The following is a 17,795-nucleotide window of genomic DNA, read 5'->3' as shown; positions in this document are numbered from 1 at the left end:
TAAATTTGCACATCCATCCATTTATGCTACATCTGCACAAAGTGAAGTGACTGTATGATCCACATGTGTGTAAGACTTCTTGCATGCTAGGATTACTAAATTTTATAGGGAAAGGAAGCGTTGTGGTATTTTAGCAAATATGCCTAGAATCCTATCCTTTCTGAGAAATTACCCCAGTTAAAAGGATAGAGATTGTGTATTGTTAATGGAATGGAAAGACATTTGCCATCCATTAATAGGCCTATGTGACCTGCTTAAGTCACATAAAAGCCTGAGTGACAGGAGTCTAAGTCACATGGAGCAGCAAGAGTTGGAGCAGGAAGGGATGGAGCAGAGCTGAGAGGGAGAGAGACAGAGCAGACAGAACTGAGAAAGAGAGGAAGCAACAAAGCTGTTGTGAGAGAGGGAGGGAGAGATTTTGCTTAAGGGAGTTGTTTTGTGGAAGGCCTGATAATGTAGATAGAAACTTCTGGTTACTATGATGAATTTTTTGTTACTATGATGGATTTGGCTTTTTGGTGTTTGAATTAATGTCTTGGTCCTGTCTTCAATGAAGAGAGTCTGTTTCTTCATCTGTAAAATGAACTGGAGAAGGAAATGGCAAACCACTCCAGTATCCTTGCCCAGAAAACCCTAAACTGGGTCACTGAGTAGGACACAATAAAAAAAACTCAACAACAATGACTAAAACAAATCTCTGTAGCTTATAGGTTTAGGGAGTTGTTGAGAGCACTGAGAGATTAAGTTGAGGTTAGAGTTACACAGTTAGCATATGCAATGAACCTAGGTGTCTAAGATTTGAAATTCTTCTACACCATTCTACCCGTCACTGTTCAATTAAAAGGACCTTAAACTAAAAATATACATAACTTTTTTCACCCAAAGAAATTGAAATGGCATTTTGTTTTGGACATTTGAATCTTTGGAAATTCCTCTTGACATGAGTACAAAAGGGTCATGTGGAAATTGGCTAAACAACAGTGTAGAAAGCAACAGTAGAATTCAACGTTGACCCTGGGCAAGTCACTTAACTCTGATTGCCTGTCCCCAACACCACCTCCCCCCAAAAAAGAATTTAATGTTGTTGGGAGGACAAATGTGGGATGAGAAGGGTGAGTATTATTCTCTAAAATCTGTCAGGAAAAAAAAAGTTAAATCTTGCTGAAGATAAGGTCTTAAAGCTAAAAGGCCATGTAGTCCAACTTTTCATTTTATAGAAGAAAGGAAAACCCAAAGAGGTTGCCTCAAGTTACAAAGGTCATAGCTGAGAGCTGAGCCCAGGTTTTTTGATTTCCACACTAGTGTTGTTTCCACTGGACCGTGGTGTTTCTCTAAAACAGACACTGTATTTAGAATCACTGTGATAGTCAATGGCTCAAGGACAAGTTCTTACCAAACTATGCCTCAATTGACTATAAGACCATTGACTACAAGAGATCTTAGAGATCATCTAACCCTCTCACTTCATGCAGGAAGAAACAGACCAGAGAGATGGAAAGTCAGAGAGCTTGTTAATGGCAGAATTAGGACTAGCACTGGATTCTAGCATTCGAATTTTATTGGACTCCGAGAAGCACTAGGTACAAGACAGGTAGAAACCTAAGACTAGGAGATAGTCATAAGGAACTGAAATGGGATTTTGATTTGATTGGTAGCTTTGTTTCGGTCGAATTGACATCACATTTCCTATAGTTAGGGGATTTACTCTTCCACAAAAGTCTTCCTTTCACACTTCACTGTGATGTGGCTGTGACACTGGGTTCTTGAAGGCTGTGTGTGCCAGCCGAGTTCAACCTCTGGCAGATCCTAAGAAACTGGAAAAACTTTGTGCATGAACCCAGTGAAGGACAGTAAGTCTCTCATCAATGACCAGCCTAGCACAGATCTTCTACTATGTTGGCCCGAATAATGGTTTCTTTTTTGGCCACTGAAACTCATGAAGGCCAACCATTCATTTAAAGAGCGGTTATGGTTTGCCTCTGAGTTGGTTGTATTAACACCATTTAAAAGACAAATTCTTGAGACATGAGAAGGGGATTTTATGTGTTAGTGGGGTTTTAGCAGCTATGAATCATATTTAACATAAGGAAGATCTTTATCCCTTTTTACCTGTTATTTGATATGTTGCCTTTTTAGTTCTCTCATATCAGCTTCCAAGCAATCAAGGGATGTGCTCTGAAATTTCTTCATAAATTTCCAAAATTAATCAATTAACATTGAGCCCCCAAGAGAGTTTATTAAACAAACTAGTGAAACCTCTTTTCCCATAAGTTTTTGCTCATCTTTTTTTTTTCAAACTCTAATTTCCTCTCTAATTTTCCTGAACATCAAGTTTGCTATTCATACAGTTTGTTAACAGTGAAGCACAGTAATACAACAAATAATTATTAGCAGTCTGTCAGCTCTGAGGAAGATGATAGCACTCACCTTAACCATAGCTAACATCAGTTCTGGAAACAAAGTCTCTCCAATCAACTTCCTTAGGGTGGCAAGCCAAAATCTCTAACATTCTTTTCATCTCTTTACCTCATGTATCTCTCTCTAGCCATGATGGGTTAACTGCAGAATTGTGGTTTTATGAGTATCTAAGATTCCATTCTTTCTTAAAGATACAGTAACAGTATCCAGTCTCTATGGGAGAGGCTGCCACTAAAGTTGGGGTTGCATACAGAATCATAAAGCCTCTTCTTCATTTAAGGATGATGTGTACGATTTACATTTTGAGGTCATGGACTAGTTTGTAAGTGTGAATTTTCCAAAATAATACCTTGGAAATAAAGTGAAAGCCTATTGTACCATCTGATTTATACATCTATCATCACTGTATCATAGATTTAGAGCTAGAAGGAGGAAACTTAGAAGCTGTGGTTCCTGGAACGTGTAAGATCTTTATTTTTCTGAAACTGTAGAACTGAGGAAAGATAACTCCCATGACAGTCAGGAGATCTTGGTTTTGTTCCCAACTATGACACTTGCTAGCTAGTGATAAACTTATAGGTAACTTTCCCTTCCTAAGCTTCAATTTTTTGATTTGTAAAATGGGGTTAATAATAGCTACATTATCTAAACCTAAGGTTGTTAGGAAGAAAGTTCTTTGTAAACTTTAAAGTGTAACCAAGGCAGGCTACCATAATGGAAATTTTTCCCATATAGTTTTGGGTTCCCACAGAGACAAAGGGAGGAAAATTCTGCTCATTGGACAAAGCTCTAGGAAGTCATATTTTTTTGGTAACCTTATGCCCACTTCAATGTGGATAAGAAAGAAAATAGATGGAGACTGCACGGAGAAGGGGAGTTTTAGGGCATTCTGAGCATCTGCAAGCAGGGAGCCATATGGTAATGGAATAGAAGTGAGAAAAGCAGGAACAAGCAGATTGGAGAAACAAATGGTAGGCTGCAGTTGGGAGTGGAGAGACAGAAGGAAAAACACATGGCATCCCTGAATCCAGGACCCCTGGCAAGATCCTAATGAACCTTGAGTCAAAGCAAGAGGCTTCACAGATCTCTAGTCTGTTCCCAGAGATAATCAGCTTCATGAGTAAGAAGGGACCAAATTTGAAGTTTTTACCATCTGGGTCATGAGTTCTGAATAGATTATGTCTCTCGTCCAATTCTGATGGAATTAGTGGAGATGAATATGAAATTAAGATTCATTCTCTTTGGGAGTTATTTTATTATTTGATTTACCTCTGCCATTTACATTGCTTTATGTTTTGGTTAAATAATTTTATTGTTGTTGCTTAATTTTATTGTTGGTTTGGTGATTCTTTCATTGTCTGGGAACAATCTTACATAGAATGGAGATCTTTTTCCTTGATTTGAATAACAAATTATGAAGAAAGTCACTTTTAAATGAATGAATGAAATGACTCCTGTCCCATAGTCACCACTGTTACATAAATGTGAGTATTATTCATTTGAAAATGGAGTATTGGATGGAATGAGGCAGAGGAAAGGGATCCAATAAGGCCCCATATAAAGTACAGATAGCTTACATTCTGAAGACTTTTTAAGGTCATAGATTCTTTTACAACAGCTCTGTAAGATAAGTGTTATCATTACCCTCATTTTATAGAGAAGAAAGGTGCATTTAAGGTAGGAATTAAGTGACTTGTCTAAGGTCAGCAGCTCTACTTTTAACAATATGACCTATCTCTTTTCAATGAGATTTAAGAGGTGCGGTCCAGTTTGGGGGCATCTTTTAGTCACACCGATATATTTAAGCTGCATTATTCATTCTGAGTTGTGTTATTCTGTACTTTGCATATGCTCTTGACAGGTTTCCCTTGGAGGGCTGTTGATGACTTTTTGGTTGATGGGAAAATTGTGGTTATCTTAAAGGTTAAATATATGTGTCTAACTCAAGTGTAACTGTAGCATTTGACCTAATTTTATGGTCATCTATTCTACTCTGTATTCATCAACAGAGAATTATGCTTCTTTCTTTTCTTTTCAGTTACTTGGAGTCTGTTAGTAGAAAGCCCAGCATTCTTAGCTAATCTAATTGATATTTCCTATCTTTTAGGAGTGAATGATACAGTGACAGGGACTTCAGAAGACTACCAGTATGAAAACAAAACGGTAGGTAAATAGTTCTTCCACCTCCCAATGGCAATTATCAACCAGTTTCTCCCAAACCTGAAGGATTCCCTACAAATAAATTGAGCACAGAGGATGGCTCCAGAAGAAGCAGCTCATTTTGTGACACCGTCATGGCTCACAGTGACAATGAGCCTCACTGAAAAAGTACTTATTTTTGAGGACTTTCTTGGGAATTTGGAAGATTAAGCTGATTGTCTTAATGCTCGCAGGTTGTAGCTCTTTAGATTTTTCTTTCTTGGCTTTCTGACACATTTATTTTTGAAGGCACACAAGAATTTGAATTCTGTCCTAATGACCCCAGAATTATCTCATCTAGTTGTATCAGCTAGCAGGATGTAGCCAGGAGCTCAGAAATAGGTAAACACGAGCCACAGAGCAGTGAATAAAGCCCCTACATTAAAGCTCATACACTTTACTCAAAGGAGAAACCTCTCAGTTTGTTGACTCTCTACCACTCTGTGCCCCTCACAAGGCCTGACAGGTGACTACAAATGCCTGTTTAAGTGTGTATGCGCACGTAATTGCACACATTGGTCATGACCTTTCTCTTAAAAATATATATTTAAAATTATTATAAACTTGATAAACATCAACAAATACACCATTCCTCTATACGAAAGAACAGGAGGTCTGTGTATTATGTGTATTTTTTTGTGTATTTCAAATTCAGCATCGTAGTTCCAACACCATTCTGCTTGTTTGTGTTTTGTTCTGAAGTTTCTTCTCGTTTCTGTTTATTTTTTTTTAAGGATTCTTTTTTGTATTAACATCACTCTCCAACAATTCCTCCTCACCCTCTCATGCATCCTCCCTTGTAACAAACAATTATGATCACGTAAAAGACATTCCCATGTTGGCTGTGTCTGAAAATATCTGTCTTATTCTGTACCACTTGTCCTTTGCCTCTCTGCCAAGAGACTTCCCCTCTTCTCTTAATGATACTCACCATAAGTTCTATACTCCATTTCTTTGGTCAGAAATTGAGAAAGAAGAGTAAAAAATCCCAGGATGCTGTAGGAATATAGGCAGAGAAGCTATAGCCCCTGACTGGGAAGCAATGATTTAGACTCCTTGAGATCCCATCCAGCTCTGTCTTTCTGTGGAGAGTCGTAATGGACTTCTTTACTGTTTCCAGATGGAACTCCAGATTACCAAAGTCCTTGAAATCAAGTACTTTGTGGTCATACATGCAAACAGATTTGCCTCTTTGTGTGGCAACCCCAACCCCCAAGTGTGAAACCCTCATTTTTTGAAAATGCACCAATTATTTTAGGAAAAACAAAATTGATACACACTTAAGTGGAAACCCTGGGCATTGAGAAATTAATGATTTATAAAGCTATTGTGTATTATTTTCCAGAAAAGGGCCATGCACACTCCAGAGAAAACATGGAATGTCCTTCACAGTTCAATAATAAAACTGCCACAAATGGCAATACAAACACACACACACACATATACATACATGCACACGCACATACAACATTGTGTGGGCTTATTTCTCCTCCACTATTAGTAGCTTAGCTTTTTATCCAAGACTTTTCACAATCTGATCCTGCTTTCCAGTCTTATCTCCTACTATTTTCTTCTTGTGACCTATGTTCCAGACAACCTGGCCTTGTAGACCTCTTTTGAATATTTTGAACATAGGCATACATGCCTATGTTCTTGTCTTGGCATTCTTTGTTTCTAGGATATCTCCCTTTTACTTAGCTCCCACTACATTCCCATTAGTTGAAATCTTTGCTATCCTTTTAATTGCAGTTAAAATACTATTTCTTCCATGTTAGCTTTTCCTGATTCCCATCATAGCTGACTCACAGGTAGAAGTGATCTCTCCCTCTTTTGAACTTTCACAATACTTTGCTTGCACCTTTCTTACGTACTGTAAAGCATTTAGCATAGTCCCTGGCATATAGAAGGCAATGCTTATTATCCTCTCCCTTTCCCCAACTACTCAGTATTATTTATTTATGCATATAAGATCTTGGTAACTGGTCCCTTTACTTCTTGGCAAATAGAGGGAGATGAGACAGATCGCAGCCATGAAATTAAAAGATACTTCCTCCTTGGAAAGAAGGCCCTGGTAAATCTGGAAAACATACTAAAAAGCAGAGACATCAACTTGCTGACAAAGGTTCATATTATCAAAACTATGATTTTTACAATAGCAGTGTATGGCTATGAGAGTACCACAGAAGTGACACTTTCAAATGATTCTGGAGAAGACTTTTGAGATAGTGAGGAGATCAAACCAGTTAATACTTAAAAAAATTAATCCCTGGAAGGTCAAGTGCTGAAGCTGAACCTTAGATATTTTGGCCATATAATGAGAAGACTGGACTCATTGGAAAAGACTCTGATATTGGGAAATATTGAAGGCAAAGGAAAAGTGTATGGTAGAGGAGGAGATGGATAGATAGTGTCATGGAAGCAGTGAACATGAACTTGGACAGACTTGAAGAGATAGTGGAAGATAGAAGGACCTGGTATGCTATGATTCATGAGGTTACAAAGAGTTGAACACACTTGAATGACTGAACAATAGCAACCCTAGATTGTAAGCTCTTTAAAGAAATGAATATGCAAGATTTGAAAAAATGCTTGCTTACTATATCCCACATACCTATGGCATCACAAGAGAGGAAATGGACTAACCTTTGGTAAATTTGATGCGATTTTTTGCAGTGATAATCAGTTTTGGTTATAGGGTGAGTCAGTCCAATTCTTGAAAAAAACAATACTTTAGCATGCAAAAACATTATTAAAAAATAAGGACATTGATTTTGTTTCTAATTCCCATCTAGTCTCCTTGTATGCAAATGTCACTTGTTTACATTACTTTAACTCTTGATGTTGAGATCCTCCCTTGGCAAATGTAGGGGTGACATTTTCAAGAGGTCTTTGATAAATTGGAGTGTGTTGAAAGGAAGGTCACAGTGATGGTGGATGGTGTCAAATTCATATCAGATGAAGACTGGGAATATTTAGACTTAATTTAGGTTAATTATCCCTAAACCCATAGTGTCCAACCTTGCCCATAGAATGTATTTGATAACTATTTGTTGGAATTTGACAAATGTCTTCTTAGAAATAATTTAGCAGACATGAGGTTTATAAATTTCAAATTTATGAACTAGAATTTTGGATTTGGAATAACCTTAGAGAAAAATCTTATCTTCCCTATTCCCATTTGTTTTATAGATTTGGAAACATGAGATTAAATAATTCCAGTAAGCAATTAATTACTATCCTAGGCATTTCTTTCTAGGTGTTTCACCAATACCTTATTTTTATATCTTTGTGTCTCACAGGTCTTCCTACATGGCCAGTTGGTGACCAATAATAATAAGGGAATATACATTGGAGTCGGTGTTTTTGTTGGGGTGCTTCTCATTCTGATTTTACTTGTCTTTGTTTTAAAAAGTAAGTCATTTTCAAATTCTTCACAATGATGTGCTCTGAAAAACCTTTAATTTCTCAAAGGACTACTGATTAGAAGAAGAAAAGATTTTGAGTTTATATCAAGGATTATATCAAGCCACATGGTGTCTTCCATGAGATGACCCTTTGTAAGTCTGGTGTAAAACTTCTGATAGAATTACTGTTGTGGCATCAAATTTGCAGACTGGTCAGAGTTGCTGTTGAAAATTGGATAGATCAACCCAATTACTTGAAGAACAGTGATAATACTGTACCTTATACTTGTCATTTGTTTTCAATTTTATCATTAACTTCTTGCGTGAGGGTAGGATCAGGATGGTAGAGTGAAAGGTCACAACTACTAAACCTCTCCCAAAACTTTTTCTACAAAATGACCATAAAAAGGGCCAAATAAAATTCTGAGCACAATTTAGGATGAAAAGAAAAAGTCACAATTTAGGATGACAGAAAAAGAAACCTGTGTATCGCAGGGTGGGGGCTAGTTGAGAGTACAGAAGCAACTCCAGCTGTGAGTTGTGGCTCCAGTGGCATTAGCAATGAGGAAAAGTGCACAGGTGTTATGCACTGTGACCAGGTTGGATTTATACCAGGAATGCATACCTGGTTCAGTATGAGGAAAATGACAAAAATGCCCTAAACCACAAGATTATATAAAAAGATGCAGAAGAAATAAACTTGACAAAATACAATGCCCATTCCTATTAAAAATGCTAGAATAGGAATAAATGGAGTTTTTGTTAAAATGATAAGTAATATTTGTCTACAACTAAAAACAAGAATCATCTGCAAAGAAGATAAACTAGAAGCCTTACAAATATTATTAGGGATAAAGCAAAGACCTCCATTATCACTATTATTATTCAGTATTGTACTAGATAAGCTAGCTGTAGCAATAGTAAATTGAAGGAATATGTATAAACTGTAAGGAAACAAAAGTATCACTTTTGCAGATGATATGAAGCTATACTTTCAGAAGCCTAGACAGTCAATTAAAATATAGCTGAAGCAATTAACTTTATCATATTATGGAAAATAAACTCAGCATTTCTATATATTACCAGTAAAACCCAGAAGTAGGAGATAGAAAGAGAAATTCCATTTCAAATAACTGCAGAGAGTAGAAAATACTTGGGATTTTACCTGCAAAGATACACATAGGAATTATATGAACACAATTGCAAAGCACTTTTCACACAAGAACAGATCTAAAAGACTGAAAAAATATTAATTGCTTATGTGTAGGTCAGTCTAATATAACAATGATGATAAAACTACCTAAATTAATTTACTTATTCAGTGCCATGCCAGTCAGATTGCCAAAGAATTACTTTATAGAACTAGAAGAAAATAACAAAATTTATCTGGAAGAACAAAAGGTCAAGAATATCAAGGGAATCAATAAAAAAAATACAAGGAAGGGGGTTTAGCTATAGTCCCAGGTATGAAACTATGCAGAAAAATAGTAATAACCAAACAATTTTGTACTAGATAGGAGGGGACAGCTAGGTGGTGCAGGGGATAGAGCACCAGTGCAGGAGTCAGGAGGACCTGAGTTCAAATCTCACCTCAGACACTTGACACTCATTAGCTGTGTGAGCTTGGGCAAGTCACTTAACCCCAATTGCCTCATCCTGGGTCATCTCTAGTTATCTTGATGAATATGTGGTCACTGGATTGAGATAGCTCTGGAGGAGAAGTGAGGCTGGTGACCTGCACAGCCCCACCTCACTCAAAACTGAAGTCAAGTGCAAGTCATGTCATTATTTCTCTGATGGCATGGTCTTCTTTGGCAACAAAGGATGAATATACACTAGATAGGAAATAGAATGGTTGATCAATAGAATAGATTAGATATATAATATATAGAAGCAAGTCTGCGTGGTAATGTAGTAGTTGATAAACCCAAAGATCTCAGGTCACTACTTGACAAAAACTGAGGAAACAGGAAAATAATCATGTAGAAACTAGGCTTAGGTCAACATCTCATACCATATATTGAGATAAACTCAAAATGAGTACATGCTTTAGACATAAAGGGTGATATACACATATTAGGAGGGCACAGAAAAAAATACTTGACAGATATATGGGGAGGGGAAAAGTTCATTACCAAATGAGAGAAAGAGAAGTTTATAGGAGGTAAAATGGATAATTATGATTACATTAAATTAAAAAGTTTTTTGCAACAAGCAAAACCAATACCACCAAAATTAGGAGAAAAACAGGGAACTGGGGAAAAAATTACAGGGAATTTCTCCGATAAAGTTCTCATTTCTCAAAGATAGAGGGAGCTGAAACAAATTTATAAAAATAATAGCCATTTTCCCATTAATTATTAAATGATTACTAATTATTAAATGATTAAATGATTTGAACAGATAGTTTTTCAGTAGAAGGAATCAAAACTATCAATAATCATATAAAAATGCTCTCAGTTACTAATAATTAGAGAAATGCAAATTAAAACAACTCTGAAGTACCACTTCACACCTAACAGATTGTCTAAGATGACAGAAAAGGAAAATGACAAATACTCGAGTGGATATGGGAAAATACATTAATGCACTGTTGGGAGAGTTATGAACCAGTCCATTTATTCTGGAGAAGAGTATGGAACTATGCCAAAGGGGCATACTGCTACTAGAGATTTTTTGAGAAATAGGAAAAGAACTGAAATGTACAAAAATATTTATAGCAGCTCTATTTGTGGTAGTAAAGAATTGGAAATTGGGGGAATGCTCAACAATTAGGGAAGGACTTAACAAGTTATGGTATATGACTGTGTTGAAATACTACTGTACTATAAGAAATGATGAAGGGGATGACTTGAGAAAAACCTGGGGAAACTTCTATGAACTGAAGCAAAGTGAAGTGTAGCAAAACCAGAAGAGTAAAGTACACCGTACAAGCAATATTGTGATGATAAGCAACTGTGAAAGACTTAGCCACTCTGATCAATACAATGATTCATGACAATTCCAAAGGATTCATAATGAAAAATATTATCCACCTCCAGATGGAGAACTGATAGACTCTTGAGTGCCGATTGAAACATTTTACCTTTATTCTGCATTATTGACACTTTGCATTTAGACAGTCAGCAAAATATGAAGCAAGTACTTATTTAGAATGTTTGCTGATTTTGTGAATACTGATATTGAAAGTTTAACAATGGGGTTCCAACTCATTCCAGCTTTTTCAAACAGAACCGTGAGGATAAGGCATATTTTTGTTCTTAAGAAGCTTATGATCTTTTGAATTAAAAAAAATTAATATTTCCCAATTACATTTTTAAAGATTTCTAATATTCATTTTTAAAAATTTTGAATTCCAAATTCTCTCCCTTCCTCTAGCCCTTCTCCCACTCATGTAGAAAGCAAGTAATATGATAGCCATCATTCATGGGAAGTCTGGAGAAGGAAATGGTCAACCACCCAAATATCTTTGCCAAGAAAGTCTCAAAATGGGGGCACAGAGAGTCGGACACGACTGAAACAACTGAACAAACTCAGCAACATAACATGTGAAGTAATGAAAACGTTTTCATGTTAGCAATCTTGCAAAAGAAAACACAAAAAGCAAGAAAAATAGAAAAAGTGAAAAAAATGATATAAGGCTTTCTGAATCTTTCTGGTGCCATAGACTCCTTTGGTAATCTACAGCCCATCGATCCCTTCTTAGAATATTCTTTTCAGAAAATAAGATACAAATACAAAGAAGGACAAAGGAAGTCAGTTACATTGAAATGAAGTTATAGAAAATTAACCTAAAACCAAATCCACAAACCAACATAAACAAAGCAAGCTCATAGACCCCAGGTTAAGAACTCCTCATTCTAATCCAATGTTTTCATTTCATAGATGTGTGTACTGGGGCTTAGAGAGATTACTCAAGGCATTAGTGACAGAGCCAGGTCCAAAATGCAAATGACTTCTGATGAAATTGTAGGAAGATATATATCATGAGGGTTTAATCTTGAATTCTTATTTTGTATGCTTTGCTGACATGTTCAATTTTCCATTCTTTGGATTTTGACACCTTTTTCCCCCACTGTCTTCCTACTTAGGATATTTCTATAACAGAAAGAATGCACCAACTCTAAGGTAAGCCTCAGGCATTGTTCTGCATACTTATATCTCTCAGTATAAAGTTGCCTCTGGAAGAAGTGAAATAGACCATTTTCCTTCTTAATTATTTTTGACAATTCTATCTTAAGTGAAAATTGGATATTAGTCGTGTTTCTTGTTCCTCTTCCTTTCTGTGCACCCCTCCCCTCCTTACTGAGTAAATAGTCTAACTCATCCCTGCATGTCTTCTCTCCTACCCACCCCTATTTTATTAATTTTCACTGGCTTCTTCATTTCTCTGGAACAGTGTCAGAACTGTCACAGGATTAACCAAGCAGTTACTATTTGCTAGAGGGAGTATAATTGAATCTCTTAGCCCACTTGGTGATGGGGTGAGAAATTGAATTAGATGCTCTGGTCTCCATAGTTGGTCAAATTGGAGTGGCCTAGAGCCAGGTCTCCATAGAGCCAAAATGAGCAGTCATGAGCTTGGCTGTGTGACTATAACTCAAGACATTTGGCTGAATGGAGGATTAGGGATCTGTTTGGGTGGATTTTTGATGGTGCTTTCTTGGAGTGGTTTCTGTGCTGGATTGGTACATATGGGTGATTTTACTCATACCTGGAGGGCTTTAGTGTCCTAAAACTCCATCCTTGTGGATACAAATAAGTTTCAGGGCCATTAAAATTCCAATTAAAAGACTAAATTTAAGTACCTTCTAGTTAATCAAGATTTTTTTTGCTCCTGTTTTGAGATTAACTTAATTTTGGCTGGGGGTAGGGTGGGGTACAGTCTCCATTTCTGTCAATGCTTCTGTTTCTATTCAGCTTCTGTAATTAAAATGTTGTTTTTATTCATTTGGGGGAGAATTGAGGACATATTTTTGGGTTCATCTTGCATTTCTTCCTTATTCCCAAAATGAACTCATAACATTCTTATTGGTAGAACATTCTCCCAATAGCATATAAGTTTTTTGAGGGCAGGTATGATTTCATATAGCCTTTTTATCCCCAGGACCTTATGCACCACCTGGTGATGCCCACACTAGGTACTTAATAGATGTTCTATTGAATTGGTTATTTTTGGAAAATGTAATAACACTTCTTATTACATCACCTTCATTTCTGAGTCTGTTCTTTTTATCACGACTAGAAAATGAAATGACCAAATATCCCATGAAATGTTTCTTTTTGCTTTTTGAAATATATAACAACTGTGCCAACTCCTTTCTTTGTTTCTTCAAGGGGGTTTTTATGACCAGTCCTTATATTTAGCTGCATCTTCTTCACTTTTGCTTTTCTCTTTAGGTAGAATATAAAGATTGGTATACTGTCCTCTGACAGTATGTTTACTCATTCATCATTGACCAAGAATCTCAGATTTAGAGCACGAAAAATCAAACTAAAATTCATAGCCTAACAATAAATTCTTAGGACCCTTCACATATTTTTTTCTGCCCTTTTGTCACCATCACTAAAAATGTGGAAGAAGCCACACAGACACAGAATGTTATGTAGTTCTTTGTTTCATGGGTTACCATAGTCAAAAGAATTTTCACTGAGGGGCTAGCTGCTTGGCAATATCATCTTAATTTCCAAATATATTCTTCTCTTTTCCTCTACCCGGGGATCCATTTCTTATAATGAAGAACAAAAAAAAAAAAATGCATTGGTTGCTTTCTAACAACTGGTTTCTTTTAGTGTCCTTTAAGTGCTCTGAGTTTAAAGGGAATTTTCAACTTGGGGTTTTAGGTGGCTTGTGCTTTAGATGACTTCTTGTCCCACCAAATCCCTACTCATCATTTACTATTCTGTTTCTGTAGTCTGACTTTCTTGGCGGGTAGTAAAAATGAAGTTGGAAGGACTGCCACTGAAGATGGCAATCGTGCAGAGGACAATGTCTACACAGTTGAAGATAATGTCTACATGGTTGAGGAGGAAAATGACTACATTATTGAAGAAGAGAATCCCTATGTTGTACCAACAAACAATGGGAAACAGCAGCCCTCCAAAGTTTGACCTTAACATCCTCAACTGGCAGTTCTTCTGACCTTTTCCATGTTCACCTCCTTTTAAGCTCATGGACTGTTCTTAGGTGTTATCTCTACCTGACCAGACCAATTGCAACCATAAATGGTGACTCTGAAGATGAAACAACCAACTTGGTGCCAAATAATGTCACCTTTATCAGACTACAAATTGTGCCAGAAAGATGAGAGTTGAATTTGGCATTAGTTGTCTTAAACTATGCCATTTTAGGTCATGTGTGAACATAGAGAACTTAGGGTTTCTGGAGAGTCACACAATTACTGCAGTTTTCAATCAACCAATAAAACAAAAAATATGGGTAGTTTTGTTTTTGTAAATTCCAGTTGCTACATTTTTCCTTAAGTTCTTTTGGAGGCAGCTGGTTTTATCTCCTCCATAAATTCAATTTCTTTAGCACAGGTCGATCCAGTTCCCCTTCTTGGCTTTTACAAATGTGGCTTATTGCCAACTGATTTCCTGGGAACTTGGAGAGCTCATTTCCATAGTTACAGGAAGCTAGAGTGCCTTTCATAGCCTATGCTACAGCATGTGCAAAGAAGTTCTATTTATAGGCAGTGGATATTGCTTGGAACTAAGAACATGAATCTGAGATAGAGAAATTGCAACTGTCTTGGCCCCCTGCTGCCACAAACTGACAGAAGACACATACGTCAGAGCCATGGAAGGAAAAACTACCTTGAAAAACTGCAGTGAATGAGGTGTCTAATAGGAAAGGCCTTTTAGAAAGAAATAGAGACTGTTGCTATTTGAAGGTATCACTACTTTAAATGGACAATGTCTTTCTATGTTTCCCTAGCCAATTTGATCTTAAAATGTAATAATTAATGGGAAAAGGCCAGAGGGTTGTGTGTGTGTGTGTTTTTGGGGGCAGGTGATAGTGACTGACACTTTGCTACCCCTTCCTCAAAAGGTTACTTAGACTTTTTGGTTCACTGGGGTAAATTTGTACAGTAGGAAAAATCAAACAATGAAGATATTATTATGACTGTTGTGACCAGTGGTTTCAAATGAGAATCAGTTTTTTCTTTCTAGTATTTAGAACATTTTGAAAGCTGAGATTACTTGCTAAGTACCTATGCTCATAATATAATGTAGAATGACTCTCCATTCTGAATAGTGTTTTACAATGCTTGGTTGCCCTAATTTTAAACTGGAAATTTGTAGCAACTTTTGGAAGTGATTTCAGTGGTGATGACGGCTACATTAATAAGGGGGCCAACGTTAGGATTCTAAGAACAGCCAATGTGTAACCAATTCAAAAATGGTTCTGACAGAAGGATCACAGGATGAGGGACTCAGATCCCAGTTATGCCACTAATTAGATACATAATCATACCTAAGTTAGTATATACTTCAATATTCTCAGTTTTCAAATGGCTAAGACTACCCTGACCACCTCCGTGTCATTGTGATGATCAGTGGGGATAACAGCTGTGAAAACCCTTTGAAAAATTAAGCACTCTGCAAATGCAAGGTATTATCATCATTATCCTTATTATTTTGGGCCACAAGTTTATATGGAGCCTGTCACAGTAGTAGGTTCACATTACATGTCCAACAAGTTGGATAGTGATGATGATGACAGCCACAGTGGTCACATGAAGCTGACTTGCTGCTCTAGCTTATATGTACCTCTAACAATGCCTCTTTAAAATTTACTTTTGTTCCATGGACCAAGAGGAAAAAAAATTCTTTTCTTTGAGTCAATAACATGTTTCATGATTTAACAAACTTTTTTGAAAAAATATTTGTAAAAGAGAAAATTGTAGATTGTGGCATTTAGATTCATGACATTTCACAAGTCCATAGCTGGTTTGAGACAGGACATTATTTGGAGTTACCAGTGGGTTTGTCTCTATGGGCTGTGTGGGGAGAGCCTGCATATGTGTGTCTTTCTACTCCGCCATCTTGGCTGTGCTGCCCAAGGGCCTTTGTCTTTAAAGTTAAGTGTCTCTGAAAGTGAGCTACTTTTGTCTTTCACTGAAGGGTATAGACCTGACTGGAAAATTTTCCAAAATGATGTGCTCTAATGTATTCTGTGAAGGAGTATTTGAGTCCCATTATGATCATACAACAAAAATAAATGGTTTTCCTTTGAAAGAGTGGCTTGTTTACTTCATTTGTGGATAGTCTAAACAGTTAAACCATAACATTGTAATATTCCCTCACCAGAGCTCCTCTTAATGCATGGATGTAAGTATAATGAAGGATAGTGAAAGGAACACAATACAATTATAACTAAGCTGTGATCTAAGAAGAAATTGTAAAGAGAAGCTCTATGCTGTAAGTAGACTGCAATCCAAATGGTTTGGTGAGAATATTATATCACTATGTGAGAATATCTGAGTCCCAGGTATAGAAACCTAGCAGAAGGTTAGTAAGAAACCTGTAGGTAAGTTAGAATACATTTTTTTTTTGAGGTTTCAATATTCAAGTTGTATTTTTAAGTGGTGGTAAGTACAGCATTTGGAGGGGAAGGCTTCTAATTCCACACAATATGGAAGATTCTAAAATGTATCCATTAATTGCTAAAAAAAATTAGCAACAGAAGTTCAGTTTTGATTCCAAGTGAGGTCACTATGTGAGCACAGTCACACAGACTCTTCCTTGCTTATGCTTCTGTGTCCTAGCAGCCTCTATATGTAACCCAACCAAAGTGAATGAGACTGGGAATTAAGTACTACATTACTGGCTTGATCACATCAAACTGGCTCCACAACAAAATGGTAAATCAAAGATGGAATAATTCATGAGGATTTGACTTAAAAAAAAAAGTCCTCTTCAGACAAATTTTTACTCCATCAAGGAATAAGCGTCTTTCTACCCACTTAGGATAGATATGTAGCCAAGTAGACTGCAATGGACCATGAATTCTCAGGAAGTCAAAATTTCATTCATTTAATCAGTCCACATTTACTAAGTACCTACGTGTCATTGCCTTCCACTATCACCTATCTCTAGATAAAAAAGGTGGCTCAATGCATCCTTTCAGTCCTTAGAGAATTCTGAAAACTGTTGTGGGAATCCTCACATATCCTCTCAAAAGCCTGGAGCTGAAAGGACCCTTTTTTTATGAGTTGGGTTTCTTCTATATCTCTGAAAGGATAATCCTTTAAAGCTGCATCATCTTTAACCTGGAGATCTAGCATGATGGATACATAGCAATACTTGTATCCCAGACATACAACATGACTACAGTAATTGCACTAATTTCTGAAAGTAACTATCCTGCAAAATATTTTAAAATTAAGTGATTGCACAATTTCTTTTATGCTTGAAATTCCAGTCGTAGACCAAGCTTGTGGCCACCAGCATTGACATTCTTGCTGTCCAGCAAAGCTGATTAATGTCAGTTTGATACCTGGTTGTAGAGTTTGGGTATAACTTAAGCCTATCAGGCTAGAGTTGTTCACTTCAGCAGAGAAAGAGGCATCAGGGTCACTTAGCTACCAGTACTTCCCTCAAGCCTCCCAAAATAAGTGTCTGAGGCCAAATTTGAACTAGGTGCTCCTGACTCCAGGGCCAGCGCTCTATCCACTATACCACCTAGCTGTCTCATGCTTTTAAGTTTAATCTGCATTATTAACATTTTCTCCATGACTGTATAAATCAACCAAAACAGATGGGGCCTTT

General features: G+C 36.8%; 1 protein-coding gene across 2 annotated transcripts in view; it reads left to right on the top strand.

Moving 5' to 3' along the window:
• LOC140518556 (hepatitis A virus cellular receptor 1 homolog) overlaps positions 1-16,262 on the top strand; it is a 41,366-nt gene extending 25,104 nt beyond the window's left edge. For both annotated transcript variants that reach the window (XM_072630838.1, XM_072630837.1), the window contains 4 exons: positions 4,526-4,581; positions 7,917-8,028; positions 12,113-12,149; positions 13,937-16,262. In XM_072630838.1, the coding sequence (XP_072486939.1) occupies positions 4,526-4,581; positions 7,917-8,028; positions 12,113-12,149; positions 13,937-14,132 (401 nt within the window). In that variant the 3' untranslated portion in view covers positions 14,133-16,262. The remainder of the gene's footprint in view (positions 1-4,525; positions 4,582-7,916; positions 8,029-12,112; positions 12,150-13,936) is intronic.
• The last annotated feature ends 1,533 nt before the right edge of the window (positions 16,263-17,795 follow it).

The sequence above is a fragment of the Notamacropus eugenii genome, chromosome 1 (genome assembly GCF_028372415.1).
Source record: "Notamacropus eugenii isolate mMacEug1 chromosome 1, mMacEug1.pri_v2, whole genome shotgun sequence".
Lineage (NCBI taxonomy): Eukaryota > Metazoa > Chordata > Mammalia > Diprotodontia > Macropodidae > Notamacropus > Notamacropus eugenii.
Note: the sequence above shows the minus strand (reverse complement) of the source record. Positions and strands in the feature narration are given on the sequence as shown.